Source organism: Callorhinus ursinus, unplaced genomic scaffold (assembly GCF_003265705.2).
Source record: "Callorhinus ursinus isolate GAN/ISIS: 27379988/994484 unplaced genomic scaffold, GSC_fseal_2.0 scaffold18, whole genome shotgun sequence".
Taxonomy (NCBI): Eukaryota; Metazoa; Chordata; class Mammalia; order Carnivora; family Otariidae; genus Callorhinus; species Callorhinus ursinus.
In genome coordinates this window covers 13,260,722-13,279,027 of record NW_027397080.1, presented here as the reverse complement: position 1 = coordinate 13,279,027, position 18,306 = coordinate 13,260,722, and the positions used below count along the sequence as shown (strand labels likewise).

At 41.3% G+C, this 18,306-nt stretch overlaps 1 protein-coding gene across 1 annotated transcript in view; it reads left to right on the top strand.

The window, feature by feature from the left end:
- Positions 1–18,306, top strand: part of ZCCHC17 (zinc finger CCHC-type containing 17) — a 59,671-nt gene that overhangs the window by 30,238 nt on the left and 11,127 nt on the right. Inside the window, exons 4-7 of the mRNA XM_025856225.2 lie at positions 3,792–3,892; positions 5,312–5,403; positions 11,761–11,861; positions 13,594–13,739. Of these exons, the coding sequence (XP_025712010.1) occupies positions 3,792–3,892; positions 5,312–5,403; positions 11,761–11,861; positions 13,594–13,739 (440 nt within the window). The remainder of the gene's footprint in view (positions 1–3,791; positions 3,893–5,311; positions 5,404–11,760; positions 11,862–13,593; positions 13,740–18,306) is intronic.

Sequence of the window (18,306 nt, the reverse complement as noted above, 5' to 3'; positions counted from 1 at the left end):
TCACATGTACATAAAACTTAATGTTGAGTTTCAGTTTATACTCTGTATATATGTATTTTGTAGCTTTTTACACTTAATGAGCCTTAAACATTTCTTCATCTTTTCACATACTTTTGTAAACATTTAAACATTAGTCTATCATCAGTTGTACCACATGATCATTTTGAAGTTCCAGTTTTTCACTACTAATAATGCCACATTGAACCAGGAATGATGCCCAGACCAAAGAATATCCTACTTTGAGATCAGGTGGGAGGACAAATGGTTAATGCCATTATTTCCTTGTTTGTGGTACAGACCTTCTGTTTCAGGATAGAAAAGAAATGCAAGTATTGTTAGATTCAACATTAATTTCCTTCATAACTTTCATTAGCAATAGAGGAAAGAAGTGAATTTTAGAATGAGAGAACAGTTGCAGCCAAAAAATGCCAAAGTGCAAGGTTTCCCTTTCCTGTAGGGCATCTGAATATCCTCTTCAGACTTTCAGGCTGCTCTGCTCGTTACACCATCCTGGGGGCAGGTGGGGGGGACCCCCAGCCTCGCATGTTTTATCCAATTTGGAGATTACGTGATGTGGTCTAAGATTAAAAACATAGGTTTTATGATGTATATAACATTTTGAAGGACCCAGAGTTATTCATAGAGATAGGCTGTCAGCCTCCAAAATGAGCTGCAGTAGGTATGTGAGCCCCAGTGACCCTGGTCAGAGCAAGCTGTGACTTCCAACAGGAGCTCCAAGCAGAGGGCAGATGCTTCTCATCACAGATACATGCCTGCTGAGACAATGTCCTTGTGGATGCACGCATGAGAGAGTGAGCTTGAGAGAGAGAATACAGGCTCATCATTCCCCCACACAATTTAAGGGAGGGCAGGTATTTTAGATGTAACTCTTTGACTTAATCATTTTTCTCTAGTTTACATTCCTGGTTTATGTTCATTCAAAATAATTGTATGTTGTATTTATTTTCCCCAGAATAGAGATAATTTTCTCTATTACTGAAAGACTTGAAAATAAAGAAAAAAATTAACCTATAATCCTGTACCCTAGGATAACCATTGTTACAGCATTTTGGATCATTCTTTCTGATTTTTAAAGTCTTCTTTTTTTAAAATTTAAATTCAATTAGCCAACATACAGTACATCATTAGTTTCAGATTTAGAGTTCAGTAATTCATCTGTGGCATATATCACCCAGTGCTCTTCACATCAAGTGCCCTCCTTAATGCCTGTCACTCAGTTACCTCAACCCCCACCCACCTCCCCTAAAGTCTTTTTTAAGCATTTGTAATCATACTGTATACAATTTTTTTGTAAATATTTTATTTATTAGAGAGACAGAACATGAGGGTGGGGGGAGAGGGGGAGAGGGAGAAACAGACTCCCCGCTGAGCAGGGAGGATGACGCAGGGGTCAGTCCCAGGACCCTGGGCTCATGACCTGACTAGAAGGCAGACACTCAACCAACTGAGCCACCCAGGCGCCCCCCCCTTTTTTAAAAGATTTTATTGAGAGAGAGAGGGAGAGAAAGAGAGAACATGGGGGGGAGGGGCAGAGGGAGAGGGATACCATATAATTTTCTGTTGTACTTTTGTTATTTACATGAGAAAATGCTGGTTGTCTTCAGTGCTTGACACAGAGTAGGCAATCAAATATTTACTAAAGAATGAGTTATTGACGTATTCTTATATAATCTTTTAAGCATCGTTTTTTAAAAAATTCTTTAGCAGGCAAGAGAGAGCACGAGTGGGGCAGGTGGTGGGGGCGGTGGGCTGCAGAGGGAGAGGGAGAAGCAGACTCCCTGCTGAGCAGGGAGCCCAACTTGGGGCTCAGTCTCAGGACCCTGAGATCATGACCTGAGCTGAAGGCAGATGCATAACGGACTGAGCCACCCAGGTGCCCCTAGTTTGTTTCTAATTTTTTCTGTCTTCAAAATACATTGAAGGGGACAGAAAAACAGTTGAGAAATGTTTTGGCTATTCTCATTGTGGGGTGCAGGAAAATCTAGCTTCCCCAGGGCTGTATCAGGTGCTCAGATTACACCTTCAGGGCTTTGTGTCTTACCTCGGGCCAACTCTTGCCACCTGGTGGTAAAGATGGGCATTGGTAAGTTTTTGTAGTTTATTATCCTGAAAGATGTCTTGAAAAAGATTAATTGATTTAGCTAATCACTCAGTGGGGTGAAGTATCTTGATTGATTAGGCATGTGTCATGTACCCACAGTTGGGGGTTATGTCAGCTTCAACCAAATCCCATGGACCAGATTTATTTTAGAAAGTAGGGAAGGTGGGGTGCCTGGGTGGCTCAGTCGTTAAGCGTCTGCTTTCGGCTCAGGTCATGATCCCAGGTCCTGGGATTGAGCCCCACATCGGGCTCCCTGCTCAGCGGGAGGCCTGCTTCTCCTTCTCCCACTCCCCCTGCTGTGTTCCCTCTCTTGCTGTGTCTCTCTCTCTCTCTCTCTCTCTCTCTCTCTGTGTCAAATAAATAAATAAATCTTAAAAAAAAAGGGAAGGTGATATTGATTAATACTTTAATAACTTTATTCATAAAAATCCAAAATTATTTATTAAAAAAAAGTAGGGAAGGTGGTTCTCCCAGGAAAGGACTTTGGACGGACAGGAGAAGGATATCTATTATAAATATTTAAAAAATGATTTAATAACTAATCCATCATTTAACTTTTAATTAATTTTATTAAATATTTTTACAACTCCTGTTAGTGATTGCTAAATGATTTCTAAAATTTTATGCTAGCCTTAGCAATATTTATTTTACTATGCTCTCACCCATGCATATTATTTTCTAAATATGTTGTTAATAGATTAAAAATGGCACCTTGTTTAGATTTTCTTTTTTCACTTAACATCTATCGTAATTATTTTGTGTAATTGTAATTTAATTGGCTGCTTACTCTTCCATTTGACTGATTTACCATAGTTTACCAAGCTAATTTTCCAATTATTGGTCATTTAGATTGCTTTATAGTTTTTTTTAAACCTTTCAAGTATTTTTTTATTTTATTTTTAATTTTTTAATTTTTTTAAATTTATTTATTCATGAGAGACAGAAAGAGAGAGAGGTGGAGGCAGAGGGAGAAGCAGGCTCCCCACTGAGCAGGGAGCCCGATACGGGACTCGATCCCTGGACCCTGGGATCATGACCCAAGCTGAAGGCAGACGTTTAACCATCTGAGCCACCCAGGCGCCCACTACAAGTATTTTTATATACCCATAGGTTTTTGGGTTTTGCCTCTGTTAAGTTTTTTCTTTTGGAAAAATTCTAATGATGATATTCTTGCATCAAAGGTATAAATATCTTGGGGCGCCTGGGTGGCTCGGTCGTTAAGCATCTGCCTTCGGCTCAGGTCATGATCCTGGGGTCCCGGGATCGAGCCCCGCATCGGGCTCCCTGCTCAGCGGGAAACCTGCTTCTCCCTCTCCCACTCCCCCTGCTTGTGTTCCCTCTCTCTCTCTGTCAAATAAATAAATGAAATCTTTTTTTTTTAAAAAAAGGTATAAATATCTTGATGCCCTTGCTTTCAAAGACTTTCACTGATTTGTGTTTTTACTAATGTGTTGTTCTTGTATCATATGTTTGCTAACATTGAGCATTATTTTTAAAGAATATGTGCTGATTAAGTACAAAAAGTGATCTCAAATTGTCTTAATTTACAGTTTTAAATTAACACACATTTTTCAATGAATCCTCAACTCCCATCTTTTCCTTACCTCATTATTTAGAGTATAAATGCCAGATATACCCTGTGTTTTATTTCATTTCTTCTTGTACCCAGGTCTGGTCCATCGAACTCACATGTCATCCTGTCGTGTGGATAAGCCCTCTGAGATAGTAGATGTCGGAGACAAAGTGTGGGTGAAGCTTATTGGTCGAGAGGTAAGGTTCTGTGCAACTTTCATGTTGTTAGAAAGACTGAGGAAAAGCTGGGGGGGAAGTGTTGGTATTTTATGGTGGCGAATGTGTATATATTGTTAACTGTGGCTGATGATCTTATTTTTGAATCCTGCCACTGTATTCTGTCCTGAATTGAAATCTTCTGGCCAGCTGTCTAAACTCAGAAGGGTGTGGTGTAAACTATAATAAGTGTGGTGCGATAAGTACATGTTTATAGAACTTTCCTCCGTGAAGTTTATGTTTCCCAATTTTATGAAGTTTCCAAGTGGTAGGTGGAAAAAAAAAAAAAGAACCAAAAAGAGAAAAGAAAACTTAATTTATGGGACTAGTTTTAATCATAAATTTCAAAGAATAGCTGCCCAGTACACTTCAGTTTGGACCAAAACAATAAAAAGGCAGAGTTTACCGTTATTGCTCCTAATACCTGGCACCATGCAGTGTGAGGCAAGTGAGAGAGGTTTGAAGGACGCTGTTAACAGCATCTCACTTGAGGGCATGAGGGTCGTGGATGTGGGCAGCCTGTTCTTGTACCAGAGAACCGCAGGGGAGACAGGTCTGAAAGAGATACTATTTGAGTGCTTAATATGTACTAGTCTGAGGGATATAAGAGTGAGCCAGACCTAGGTGACCTCAGCTGTTATGGAGCTTTATGTAGAATGTAACTGGATGAGACAAATATAAAAGTAAGCAAACATACGTATAAAATAATTGTAATTGTAATTATTATTGTAAATTATAGTAAGTGCCGTAATGGGCTCAAGCAGTATCAGCGGTAGATTTAGATGAAGTGATCAGGAATAGGCTCTCTGTGGAAATGATGTGTGAGCTGAGACCTAAAGGAAAAGGCACTGGTCATGTGAAAAGTTAGGATAAGCATATTCCAAGCAGGGAGAATAACTGATGCAGAGACCCTGAAGTGGAAAAGGGCGTCAAGTGATGGAGGAAGCAAAAGAGGACCAACATAGTTAACAATTGCCTTCATGTTTAAAAATGCACTAGACCAAGTCCAAAAGGGGATCTAGTCTAGTCTGGAATGTTTGGGAAACACAGTCTGGGCTCATGGATCTCTGAACCCATCATTATGCTGAACTTACGTGGAAAAAACAGCATTTATTTTCTGCCTGGTTACCTCCACAGGCCTTGAATTTCTGACAACCATTTCTGTCTTTCCTCCCCAGAAGGACAAGAATGAGATAAAAACAATTTCCTAGAGTTATTCTGCCACAAGATCTATTTATAATGCTCATTAGTACCCCCAGTGTTCCTAGTACAGGACCTCAGCCATTAGAGAAGCTCAGTGTTTGTTATGATGATAAAAGCTTTGATGCTTAGTTAGATTTTAGACCAGCAGTCTAAATGGTGTACTCTTAGCTGTTGGTGACTTTGCTTTTGTCTTTACAGATGAAAAATGATAGGATAAAAGTGTCCCTCTCCATGAAAGTTGTCAACCAAGGGACTGGGAAAGACCTCGACCCTAACAACGTTATCATTGAGTAGGTAAAAGGTTTGGAAAGGCTACAATGCTACTTCTCAAACCACAGAATGCAGTAGTGAATCAGGCTGACCTAGGAACTCTGCCATTTATAGTCTGATATTGATGAGTTATGTAGCCCTTGTGATCCTTGGATTTCGATAACACCATACTGCATAGAGTTCTAAGATTGGATGCTCACATGCAGAGCATAGAAATGCTCCATCAGTGGTTTTGTTTCCTTCCCCTTATTCTTTGTCTGCCCTTTAACCGGTTAGCCAACAGGCATTCATTAAGCACCTGCTACTTCTCTCTCTCCTAGCACAGGGGCTCAAAAAAGATACAGACCATGTGGAAGAGTAGGGTAATCTAGAAGCAACTCCAGTAGGGTTTAATGCATCTTGGGATAACTGTGTTCTGAATATGACATCTTACTTTCATTGGCTCTTCTGACCTTTCATTTAGGAATGGAAGATTTGCTATACATGTAGGCTAATATCTGGTGATATAAGGAATTTGCTATCTGTCTCAAAGTCTTTCTTGAATGTATGCCAGTGATTTCTGATCAGGGGTTCCTAGCTCCTTAAAGTTCTGTGAAGGGTTTCTGAACTGTTTCCAGTGTTTCAGAAAACCAAACAAAATCATGCATTTACCTTCAGGTTAACCATGACTTTACTGTATTGCTTTTGATGTTAAAATATCACATTGTTTATCTCATGCTAATTAGGTGCTCTCAGTGGCAATTACATTATTGATTAATTTATTTGTTTTTTTTAAAGATTTTATTTATTTATTTGAGAGAGAGAGAGAGAGAGAGAGAGCATGAGAGGGGGGAGAAGGGGTCGGAGGGAGAAGCAGACTCCCTGCTGAGCAGAGAGCCTGATGGCGGGGGTCATGACCTGAGCCTAAGGCAGACGCTTAACCGACTGAGCCACTCAGGTGCCTCAGTTATTGATTAATTTAAAAAACAGGAAAAAAATAAATGTTTGAGTGGGATCTTGGTGGGGAAAAGTTTGGAAACCCTTATGTTTATAGTTCTAAGCAAAATCACTGTGGATACAAAGTAATTTTACCTAAAAGGGAGGGAATTGATATTGGATACATACTTTGTGCCAGGCATTATGCAAGGTAGTTTATGTACATTTGTGTGTCTGATTCTCATAACCTCCAAAGTGGGTATTATCTCCATTTTACTTTATATTCTTAGTTTCTTTCTTTCTTTCTTTTCTTTTTTTTTTTTTAAGATTTTATTTTTTTGACAGAGCACAAGCAGGGGAAGTGACAGGCAGAGGGAGAAGCAGGCTCCTCACTGATCAGGGAGCGCGATGCAGGGCTCGATCCCAGGACCCTAGGATCATGACCTCAGCCAAAGGCAGATGCTTAACTGACTAAACCACCCAGGCACCCCCCACCCCTTTTTTTCCTAAAGATTTTAGTTTTGGGCACCTGGGTGGCTCAGTTGGTCGAGCATCTGACTCTGATTTCAGCTCAGGTCATGATCTCAGGGTCCTGAGATCCAGCCCCGTGTTGGGCTTCCTACTCAGGGTGGTGTCTGCTTGTCTCTCTCTCCCCCTCTCCCTCTGCCTCTCCCCATGTGTGTACTCTTTCTCTCTAAGTAAATAAATCTTGAAAAAAAAAAGATTTTATTTTTAAGCAATCTCCACACCCAATGTGGGGCTTGAGCCCACAGCTCCAAGATTAAGAGTTGCATGCTTCACTGACTGAGCCAGCCAGACATCCCTATATTCCTAGTTTCTATCTTGATGCTTGGTGATAAGTAATTTCCTTGTGGTTAATGACAAATTATAGTGGGTCAAGGATCTGAACTAGGACATTGAGGCTAGGGCCCTTTTTACCACATGATGCTTCTAGCTGTTGCATGTGACTTAGAGTTTTTCCATATTTCTGTAATTTCATCTCTAAATATTGACATGTTTGTAAGTCTGATTATTGACAAAACACCTTTCAGTTATAGTAGAAATGTTTTATAACTCAGAGCTCAGTAATATTATTTAAGTCTGGCATTTACTGATTACATTATAATAAGTTGCTTCTGCTCCAAAGAATCCTGTGCTATGTACATATGACTCATTAAAAAGCAATGGAATTTCCCAAAGTCACCCTTGTAGGGGTAAAATGTAAAATAAGTAAAATAAAAGCTTCTTCTCTGTCTCAAAACAAGGGTAGAGAAGGGAAAGTGCTCCCTGGTTTTGGGCTGTACAGGTCTCTATGTATAGGCTATTTCTAGTAATAACCAAGTGGCCAAACAGTAACTTTTGTTGTAAACTATTTCTAGAGCTGCATCCAGGAAAGAAGCACGATATAGTGGAATGATGAGAGGTTTTAGAGTTAGATGTAAATCAGAAAGAGTCCTAGTTCTGCTGCAAACTAGTATATGACCTTAAGCAGATTCCTCTTCTCTGACCCTCAGCTTCTTACTATCAGATGGAGGGTATGATGCCTACATCTCAGAAATGATGGAATGATTTAAATACAGGCTTGTTTGTAAAGAGCCAGATTAGTGTGTAGTCTGTAGTAGAATCTTAGTATATGGTAGCTACTTGTAGTTACTGTTTTAAAAGATATTTGTTTTTCTTCTGTGATTATCACATCTTTTCTTTTGAAAGAATATATAAGACCTGGGAGAACAAGGGGACACAGATCTTTCTTATCTCCCAGAGTGCCTGATGTGTAGCAGTTGTTAGTTTGTGCTTTCATTTACTCATTTATTCAACAAATATTTTTTGGGTTCATATTCCATATTAGGTTCAGTGACAATACCAAGTTTTCTGCCTAAGGGCCTTACTGCCTAGTGTAATGAGATAATTATGCAGATCACTTTAATATAAGGCAAATGTAATAAATGCTAAAAGAGTAGGTTAAAGAAAGAGTTCTAGGAATTAGCTTGAAGAGGATGAGTTGATTTCAGGCCCCGATGGCTGGAAGAGAGGTGGCATTTGTGCTAGTTCTAGAAGAATGGATAAGATTTTGTCAGGCAACGGGAAGAAATGGTATTCCCAACAGAAGAAATGATTTAAGGAAAGGCACTATGCAGGAAAGCCCAGGAGTCTTGGTTTAGGAAAGAGGAGGGTACAGTCAAGTACTAGAATGTAAGACTTGAAAGGTGGTATGTTGGAGTAAGATTGTGGAGAGCTTTGACTTTGACTATCAGTCAAACAGCGTTAATTTTTTAAAAGCCCTGGGGCACCTGGGTGGCTCAGTCAGTTAAGCATTTGCCTTCAGTTCAGGTCATGATCCCAGGGTTTTGGGATCAAGCCCCACATCGGGCTCCCTGCTTAGCGGGGTGTCTGCTTTTCCTTCCTCCCCGCTTATGCTCCCTCTTGCTCTCTCTCTCAAATAAATAAATAAAATATTAAAAAAAAATTTTTTAAAGCCCTTGAGGGGGGAGAGACTCCTGATCAGATTTGTCTCTCCTTGTACACCATTCTCTCACCTCACCCTGTTATGCTCAGTGTCTTAGTGCTGTCTCCAGCCATCCACAGTTTGTCAGCTGCCTTTCATTTTCCACCAATATCTGTCTTACATTTCATCCCCCCAGTCCCAGAGTGTTAAAGGGAATCTGTAAATGGAAAGGGGGAAAGGCAGTTTCCGGGTAGGTTTAGCCAGCATAGCATAGTCTTTTAGAAGTGTGTTTGTGGTTCACCACTATAATTATTCACCTGTATGTCTCCCTCCACTGCTAGACTGTAAGCTCCTTGAGAAGGACGGTGTTCTGCCTTTTTGACACACTTACTCGTCACTGGTACTGGTGCTTGCCAGTAAGAGTTGAACTGAACAAAAGAAAGGTTAATTCAACTATGTGCCCTGGATGGATTGGAGGAGAAAACTTGTTACTATGTAGACGCAAAGTGGCTAGGCCTAAACCAGCATGGCAGTGAGCACAGAAAAGGGAGATAGGCAATCAAGAGTCGAATGCTTAACTGACTGAGCCACCCAGGCACCCCAGACATAGTCTTTATCTTTGAAGGCCTGTTCATGGTACAGAGGGTGAGCCAAAATACAAATCTAACAAAATGAAGAGAGAGTAAAATGCTGTGGGAACACAAAAGAGTAATTAACTCTGCCTCTGGTGGCAGGGAACATTTTAGAGAAGATGCAGTGTGTGAGCTGAACTGAAGAGGGACCAGGACAGAATATGGAGTATCTTGGTCTTTTCTGTTTCCTCTCTTAAACCAGTGTATCCCATGAAACTGTTGGCTAAAATACATGAGGTGGGTAGTTCTGTTCTGCTTTGATGTCATCCTGCATTTCTCTGGGTATTGTGGCTTTTTTGGCAAAATAGTTCTGTTTTTGCTGGACTCTATAGAGACTTGGTGAATAGTTGGAAAAGCTTAGGTGAAGTCAGAGTTCAAAGTTAAAGAGGTTCAGGTAAAGAAAAAATATTTGGGGTCAAGAGCACAGAATTTTTGTTTTAAAGATTTATTTATTTGAGAGAGAAAGAGAGCGTGAGTGGAGGAGGGGCAGAGGGAGAGAGAGTATCAAGCAGAAGCCCTGCTGAGTGCAGAGCCCGATGCGGGGCTCGATCCCATGGCTCCGACATCATGATCTGAGCCAAAACCAAGAGTTGGACGCTCAACTGACTGAGCCACCCAGAAGCCCCAAGAGCATAGAAATTTCAACAAACATTTATTTATTTATCTTAACTAATTAATTAATTAATTTTTAAAAGATTTTATTTATTTGACAGAAAGAGCACAAGCAGGGGGAACGGCAGGCAGAGGGAGAAGCAGGCTCCCCACTGAACAGGGAGCCCAATGTGGGACTTGATCCCAGGACTCTGATCATGACCTGAGCCAAAGGCAGACGCTTAACTGACTGAACCCCCCAGGCGTCCCTCAGCAAATATTTACTGATGCTGTTGCTTGCCAAGCTTTGGGCTAAGATGTGGGGAAACAAACACAAGTAAGATATTGTAAAAAGGGCTCACAATCTAGAGAAGAAACAATGTATCAGGCAATAAAGTGTGATATGTGTTAGGACTGCAGTGTGTACAGACTACAGTTGGAGTTTGAAAAAAAGAGTAATTGAGGGTGATACTCTTTGAACAAACATTTTTGAGTCCCTACTCTGTGCAGGTACCGTGTGTGACAGTAAAGGTCAGAGAAAGAGCCATGACAACTGGGGTGCTTAGGCTTTGCTGCTGGCAGGAGTGTAACTGGTAAACACTACAGGAAACTGGCTGGCAGTGTCTGCTGTAGCTGATGGTTACAACCCAATACACTGTTCCACTCCTACTTGGAACAACGCATTTCCCAACAGAAATGCATATATATATTTGTCACCAAAAGACGTGCTAGAAAGTTCACAGAAGAAGCACTGTTCATAGTAGAAACTGTTCAGATACCCATCAATAGCAAAATACCTTATGGCAATGAGAATCAGTGATCCACAACTGCACACAACAGTATGGATGAATCTCACAAATAAGTGAAAGAAGCCAGACACGCAAGGGTCCATACTGTATGATTCCATTTACATAATTTACAAAAACCGATACAATTAATCTATGCTGTTAGAAATCAGCATAGCGGTTACCCTTGGGAGAGGCCTGGTGACTAGAGGGGCCTTGGAGGTGCTGGCAATGTTCTATTTCCTTATTGGAGTGATGGTTTCCTGGGTATGTTCAAATTGTGAAAACCATTTAAGCTATATGCTTATGAACACTTTTCTGTACCTATATTATACTTTAGTAATAAGTTTAGAATTTTTAAGAAATGCTACAGGAATGTGAACAAAGAGATGAATTCTGGCTGAGGGGCTCAGGAGAAGACTTGATAGAAGGAGAGGTGGTGACTGAGCTGAGCCTTGAAGTGTTTGGAGGTGGTGAGGTGGGAGGAGAGGGGGAAAGCAGTATTTCAGAGAGAGGGAACTGTGTGAGCAAGGGCAGTGAACCATCTGGAGAAGGTCAACTAGTCCTATTTGGCTAGCTCATCTCATGCAAGTAAAATTGGGGCTGGAGAAGCAGGTTAGAGACAGACCGTGGAAGGCCTCGAGTACCAAAGTAAGGAATTTGAACTTTATGTTCTAGAAAGTCTTTGAAGGTCTTTTAAACCCGTGGGTGACCTCGTCAGGGTTACAGGGGCTTAGCGAGCTTGAGTAATTATATCTTCATCCTCTGTGCATTGGTGAGCTGAAGTCGTCTCATTCATAATTATTAATTCAGAGCCTGTTGTGAATGAAAAAATATCTATTTCATGTTTCTGCTTTCACCGCTTGTCTCCCAATGCATGACGCTTTTCCTTCTTTCTCCCTTCTACCTGCCGAAGACAGAACAAAAACCCAGCATACTGCATTACCTTCTAGTATCTCTGGCCACATCTCTTAAGAGGGCCAACAGTCAGTATTCTTTTCGTTACAGGCAAGAAGAGAGGCGGCGGCGGTCCTTCCAGGATTACACAGGGCAGAAGATCACCCTCGAGGCTGTCCTGAACACCACCTGCAAGAAGTGTGGCTGTAAAGGTAAGGTGAAGCCTCTGCCAGGCTGTGATGGACCCTTACTAGGTGGGGGAAGCCACGTGGTTTGGGTGTGGCTCACCCGGCTTTTTAGTCAGTGATGGCCTCATCTGCTCATGCTGTTACTCCTCCGAGACTCATCAGAGTTCATGCCCTTTCTGTGTCCTCTTCTGAATGCTGGCCCTTCTGAATACTTTACTGTCACCCCACCCCCTTTGTGGTTGATGCCCTGTGTGGGCAGGATCCCCATGTACTGCACCAGGAGGGGTGAGAGTGTTGGGTTATGGTTAGCACTGTAAATTTTTATTTCCAAGGACCATTACTAGTCTGCAAAAATGAAGTGACTTGGGAATATGTTCCTCAAGGATCCAAGTCAAACCCTTTCTTGCTCTTCTTTGTCTAACTTCAGACCTCCGAATATAGTGTCCTTTTAGTAATAAAGAACACAGGCTAGCTGCTTGCTCAGGTTTCTTCTGGTCCTACTCAGGTGTTAAGAGCACTCTCAGCCTGACTTTCCTTGTTGGAGCTATCATGAGAGGGATTGCTAGCGTCTCATTTTCAAAGTGACCTCAGTTTGTCACCCCTTCTCCCTTGCCTTCCATTTACCCTGCTCGCTTGATTTTTCTACAAGAGTTGGTAGCAGATTTGTGCCCTGATTGATGTTGTGGGGGTTAAGCCTCTACTTACCATTAATGTAGAGGGAGGAAGGGAAAAAAAATTGAAAGAATACCTCCTCACAGGAATCGTGGGAACATTCCAGATATTTGGAAAACTGTATGCTGTATTCCCCTTCCAGACACCATCTAGCTTCTGGATTCAGAGTTGTAAAGCAATTTACACATAGCTTTTTGATGATCTCATGGGATCGTCTGTGCCCCTGAAATAGGGTCTGCATAAGCTTGGACAAAACCAGCTCTGCAGTAGCTGTTAAACGGCCCCTCCATAGCACTAAAGGTTCAGGGAGGGTGGGGTCCTTTTACCTTCCGCTTACATCCACCAGGTGTTACATGAGGTAGAGAACAATAATGAGAGATGGAATTTGGCCTAATCAGCAAAGGTCAGGCCCAAGGTGGTTGGTTTTGATGCAGCAAGAAGAGCACAGAGCAGGGAGGCATGAGAGCTGGAGTAAGTTTTCGCTCTGCTGCTCTCTTTGTGACCTTGAGCTACTTCTCTACTCTGGGCCTTTATATCTACACATGCAGAGTTGGATTTGATGATCTCTCAGGCCCTTGCCAGACCTGACAGTCTTGAGTGTTGAGTGCCCATAGGTGACTGCCTGTCTCTCAGTGTGTTAGTTTGGATGTGAATGCCACCTTCCTGCCAGCTTCCTAAGAGCTATCTTCCTGTAGGGCTTGGCCTGCCACTCGGCTCCCTGTGCTAAGCATTCTGCTCTCTGGAGCAGCCTTTCAGTGTCAGGAATAAGTTCCAAACAGATCTTTAAAAATTACTAAGCCCCATTGCTAATGGAAGGCAGCACAAGCCTGCTTCCTCTGCCATTTCCAAAGCAGTGCCAGTGTTTCCCACAGCTCTAGGACCAGCTGCTGGTCTGGCTCTGGTTGAGTGGGCAATGCCATCTTGAGGTGACAGAAAATCTGCTCGGAATCCAGCAACTGCTCTGAATGAACTCAGTAATACTTCTTCAACCAGCTAGCCCCTTTCGGAGCCTCTGGGGAAGATCCCCCTGCCAAGAGGAGAGGCTGCTTCTCCCCTCCCTACCTTTTCTACCTCTCTTCTGCAGGCCACTTTGCAAAGGATTGTTTTATGCAACCAGGAGGGACCAAATATTCTCTGATACCTGATGAGGAAGAGGAGAAGGAAGAGGCAAAGTCAGCAGAGTTTGAGAAGCCTGACCCCACGAGGAATTCTTCTAGAAAAAGAAAGAAGGTGAGTGCTATCTTGCTTTTATTTATCATATTTTTTTTGAGTTTTAAAATAAAAATGTACTTTTTGCAGAAATTTTAGAAATCCTGAAAAACATAAAGAATATTAGGATCTCCTGTAATCTTTCCATCCAGAGAGACTTACAGTATTTTTGGTCATTCCAATCTTTTTGCTAGGTAATGATAATAGATAGCTACATCTACATTTAAACACAAAATTATGGTTGTACTAGGTCTAGTTTATATTTTATTTTTTTCATTATACTTACCAAAATAATTTTCTAGTGCTTTTAAGTGTTCAAAAACTTGATTTAAGAGCAACATAAGTATTCTACCCTATGGCTGTATGTGGTTTATTTAATAATTTTTCTATTGTTGGATATTTTTATTACTTCCAACCTAAATCTTTGGCCACAACTCTTACTGTTTTCTTTGGATAAATCCCTAAATAAGGTTACTGAGTTAGGGCTTTAAGGCTCTTGATACATTTTATCAAATTGTCTTTCCAGAAAGTACTTATCTGTGCCCATTGGTGAATAAGAGTGCCTGTCTTGCAGAGTTTGGTCTCTTATGCACTGCTTACAGCAGAACAGTTCACAAAACAGACATATTGTGGTGCAGAAAAAGACAGGGCATTTGTTGCATGCCATCCAGAGAGGGAATGGAAGAAAACTATGCTGTAGTTTGGTCAGGAAATAGTGGTTCTCATATTGTGTAGTATTTTTCTAATTGTGTCCAGTTACTGGGTTTTTGTTTCATTTTGTTTTTTAAAAGCTTCAGCAGTCTTTTGTTGAGTGGTCTTTTAGTTCCAGGTAACGCAACCCTAGGAATACAAAAACTGTGATCAGGTCCTTGCCCTCAGTGGGCATTCCCTACAAATTAAGCATTCCTTCATTTTATAGGGGAGGAAAAGGCCCATTGTACCATTGTAAGAATTAGCTAAGATTGTGAATAATCATTTACTGATCTGTATATTCTCTCCCTGGGTGATCACATCCCTCCTAAGACTTTAACTGCCTTGATGACTCTCACATCCCTAACTAGTATCCCACGGGTACCTCAAACTTTGGCTCAGAGTCCATCAGACCCAGGTTTGAGGCCCTCTGTGCTGTAAGCCACCTGTGTAACTTTGGGCCCTCCTTAATTTTCAAAGTAGGATTGTTGTGGTCTTTGATAACAGTGTTCCTTGTTAGGGCATGCCCAGCTCCCCAAGAGAGATAGAAAACACTGACAAGTAAGTGCTTAATTAATGTTGGCTGTCATGACTACAATTCAGTCTTCTTCAGCCTTCCTCCGTTCACACACACACACACACACACACACACACACAGCCGATTGTCAGCAAGGCCTCTACACACACACACACACACACACACACACACACACACACACACACACACACACACACCACTATAAAAACAACACCAAAGCCCTTGTTTCTAACCTTCTATCTTGTACTACTTGTTTTAATGACAACAATAACCTGCCAGAAGGAAGCCAGCATGTCATTTATTTTCCTCTCCTTTCCATCCCACATCTAGTCAGTCACTGAAGTCTTGTTAGTGGCACCTTCTAAGTATTCTTTTTTTCTCCTTCTTCCCACTCCTTCTACTGTGTATTGCACTCCCTCCTGTCTCTGACTCACAGACCATTGAACTAGACCTGGGACATTTTATTTGCCTTTTCCCTCTTAGTTCCAAGTTTCCAGGAGTTGGGTCTAGGCATCTGATTTTTTTTAAAAATTTTATTTATTTATTTGAGAGAGAGAGAGAGAACACAAGCAGGGGGAGGGGCAGAGGGAGAAGCAGGCTCCCCGCTGAGCAGGGAGCCCGATGCGGGACTCGATCCCAGGACCCTGGGATCATGACCTGACCCGAAGGCAGATGCTTAACCGACTGAGCCACCCAGGCGCCCCATGATTTTTTTTTTTAAGCATCTCCTTTATCTCACTGCTTGATTCTCTTCATTATTATGATTTTTTTTTTGCCCTCTACTTTAACTCTGAATGTTGGGCTGCTCCAAGGCTGTCTTGTTATTCCCTTCTGTTCTCTAACTACCTCCTCTCTAGGTAATCTCATCCTGTTCTATGGTTTGGAATGCTACTTACATGCTAGTAATCCCCAGATTAAGTATTTGTATCTTTATTTTTATCCAAATCTGTAATTCTATCCTTGACTTTTTCTTTGGCACTTCAAATTTAGAAATCCAACTGCCTACCTGACATCTTCATCTAATTGTCAAGTTTGCATCAAGCTGAACACACCCCAAAACTCTCTAATGTTTCTATCCAAAGCCACTCCTTCCACATTTTGCCCTATCTCAGTGAATAGATCACCATTCACTGAGTTGCTCAAGCCAAAATCTATAGGCTTTGGGTTTGGTGTTACTGTTCTTTTCTTTAAACTGTGGTAAAATATCCATAATTAAATTTTACCATCTTAACCACTTAAAAATTTTTTTAAAAAATTTTTTATTGTTATGTTAATCACCATACATTACATCATTAGTTTTTGATTTAACCACTTAAAAATATTTTGTTTTATTTATTTAAATAATCTCTACATGCAGTGTGGGGCTCAAACTCATGGCCCCAAGATCAAGAGTCATGTGCTCTTCCAACTGAGCCAGCCAGGTGCCCACAATCTTAAGCATTCTTTTTTTAAAGATTTTTTTTTATTTGAGAGAGAAAGAGAGCACACACACATGTGTATGTGTGAGAGGGGCAGAGGGAGTAAATCTGAAGCAGACTCCCCACTGAGCAAGGAGCTGGATACAGGGGTTCGATCTCACCACCCTGCGATCATGAGCTGAGTCGAAATCAAGAGTCAGTGCTTAACCAACTGAACTACCTAGGCACCCACCATCTTAACCTTTTTTAAAAAAGATTTATTTATTTTAAAGAGAGAGAGAGAGAGAGCATGAGTAGGAGGGGCAGAGGGAGAGAGAATCCCAAGTAGACTCCTCGCTGAGCACAGAGCCCCACATGGGGCTTATTCTCACGACTTTGAGATCACGACCTGAACTGAAACCAAGAGTTGGTGCTCAACTGACTGTATCCCCCAGACTCCCCTTAACCATTTTTAAGTGTGCAGTTCTTTGGCATTAAGTAAATTCAGATTGTGTGCAATCATCACCACCATCCTTCTCCACAACTCTTCATTTTGCAAAACAGACTCTGTCCCCATTAAACACTAACTCCTCATTCTCCCTCCCTGGCACCTGGGAAGCACCATTCTACCATCAACTGAGAAAAGAAGGTGAAACTGAAAAAGAACAAAGGCCTTTATTTGGGGTCTCAGAATTGCAATTGGGGGATCACAGATTTTTCTCACTCATTTAGGGAAAGCCAAGTGTTTTTCTGAGAGAGAAGGAAAGGGGTAATTACATGATTTAGATGAAGAAGAAAAGAACAGACCCTGCTAGTTTGGTGCTGACTGGCTGAGCCACTTCTGATGCCTATCTTCTTGATTATTTTATCATTGCTATCAAGTGAAACTGCCACTGGTATGTAATAATTACCTTCACTGTCCTCATATGATCCAAATACCAGTTGCTCTATTGGAATGTTACGAGTGGCTGCTTGTACAACAATTGCAGCTTCTGTCCCAGTTCAAGAGCCCATCAGTTTGGAAAGGAAAATGGAGCTTCAAAATGGAGTCTCTTATACCCAGAAATTTTAGACAGTTCCACATGACTTTCTATTTCTATGATTCAGATTACCTAGGTATCTCCTATAAGTGGAATAACACAGTGTTTATTTTCTTTTTTAAAAAAAATATTTGTCAGAGAGAGAGAGAGAGAGCACAGCAGGGAGGTAGCAGGCAGAGGGGGAAGCTGGCTCCCTGTTCAGCAAGGAGCCTGATGTGGGACTCGAAACCAGGACCCTGGGACCATGACCTGAGCCAAACGCAGATGCTTAACCGACTGAGCCACACAGGCACCCCAATATTTGTCTTTTTATGACTGGCTTATTTGACTTAGTAAACTATCCTGAGGGGTCATCCACGTTATAGCATATAGTCATTTTCCTTCCTTTTTAAGACTGAATATTTCGTTACGTGTACACACTACATTTTGCTTATCCATTCATTTGTTGTTGGCCCTTGGGTTGCTTCCACCTTTTGGCTATTGTGAATAATGCCGCTATGAACATAGTTGTACAAATATTTCTTCAAGACCTGCTTTCAGTTCCTTTGGGTATATACCCAGAATTGGAGTTGCAGGATTATGTGGTAATTCTGTTATGATTTTTTTTTTTTTTGAGGAACTGTTGTACCGTGTTTCACAGTGACTACATCATTTCACATTCCTACCAGTAGCACACAGGGTTCCATTAGGGTGTAGTGTTTGCTAATTGTCATTTAGGTAAAAGTAGGTAATGATGTTGTTCAGTTCTTCTATGTCTTTTCTAATTTTTAAAAAAATTTCCAAGAGAGGGTTGTTAAGATATCCAGTCAGACCACATATTTTCCTATTTAAAATCCTTCAGTGATTTTCCACTGTACTTAAAATAAAATCCAAACTGCCTCCTCTGAGAACAAACTGTCTAACCCCACCAGCTACTGCTTTTA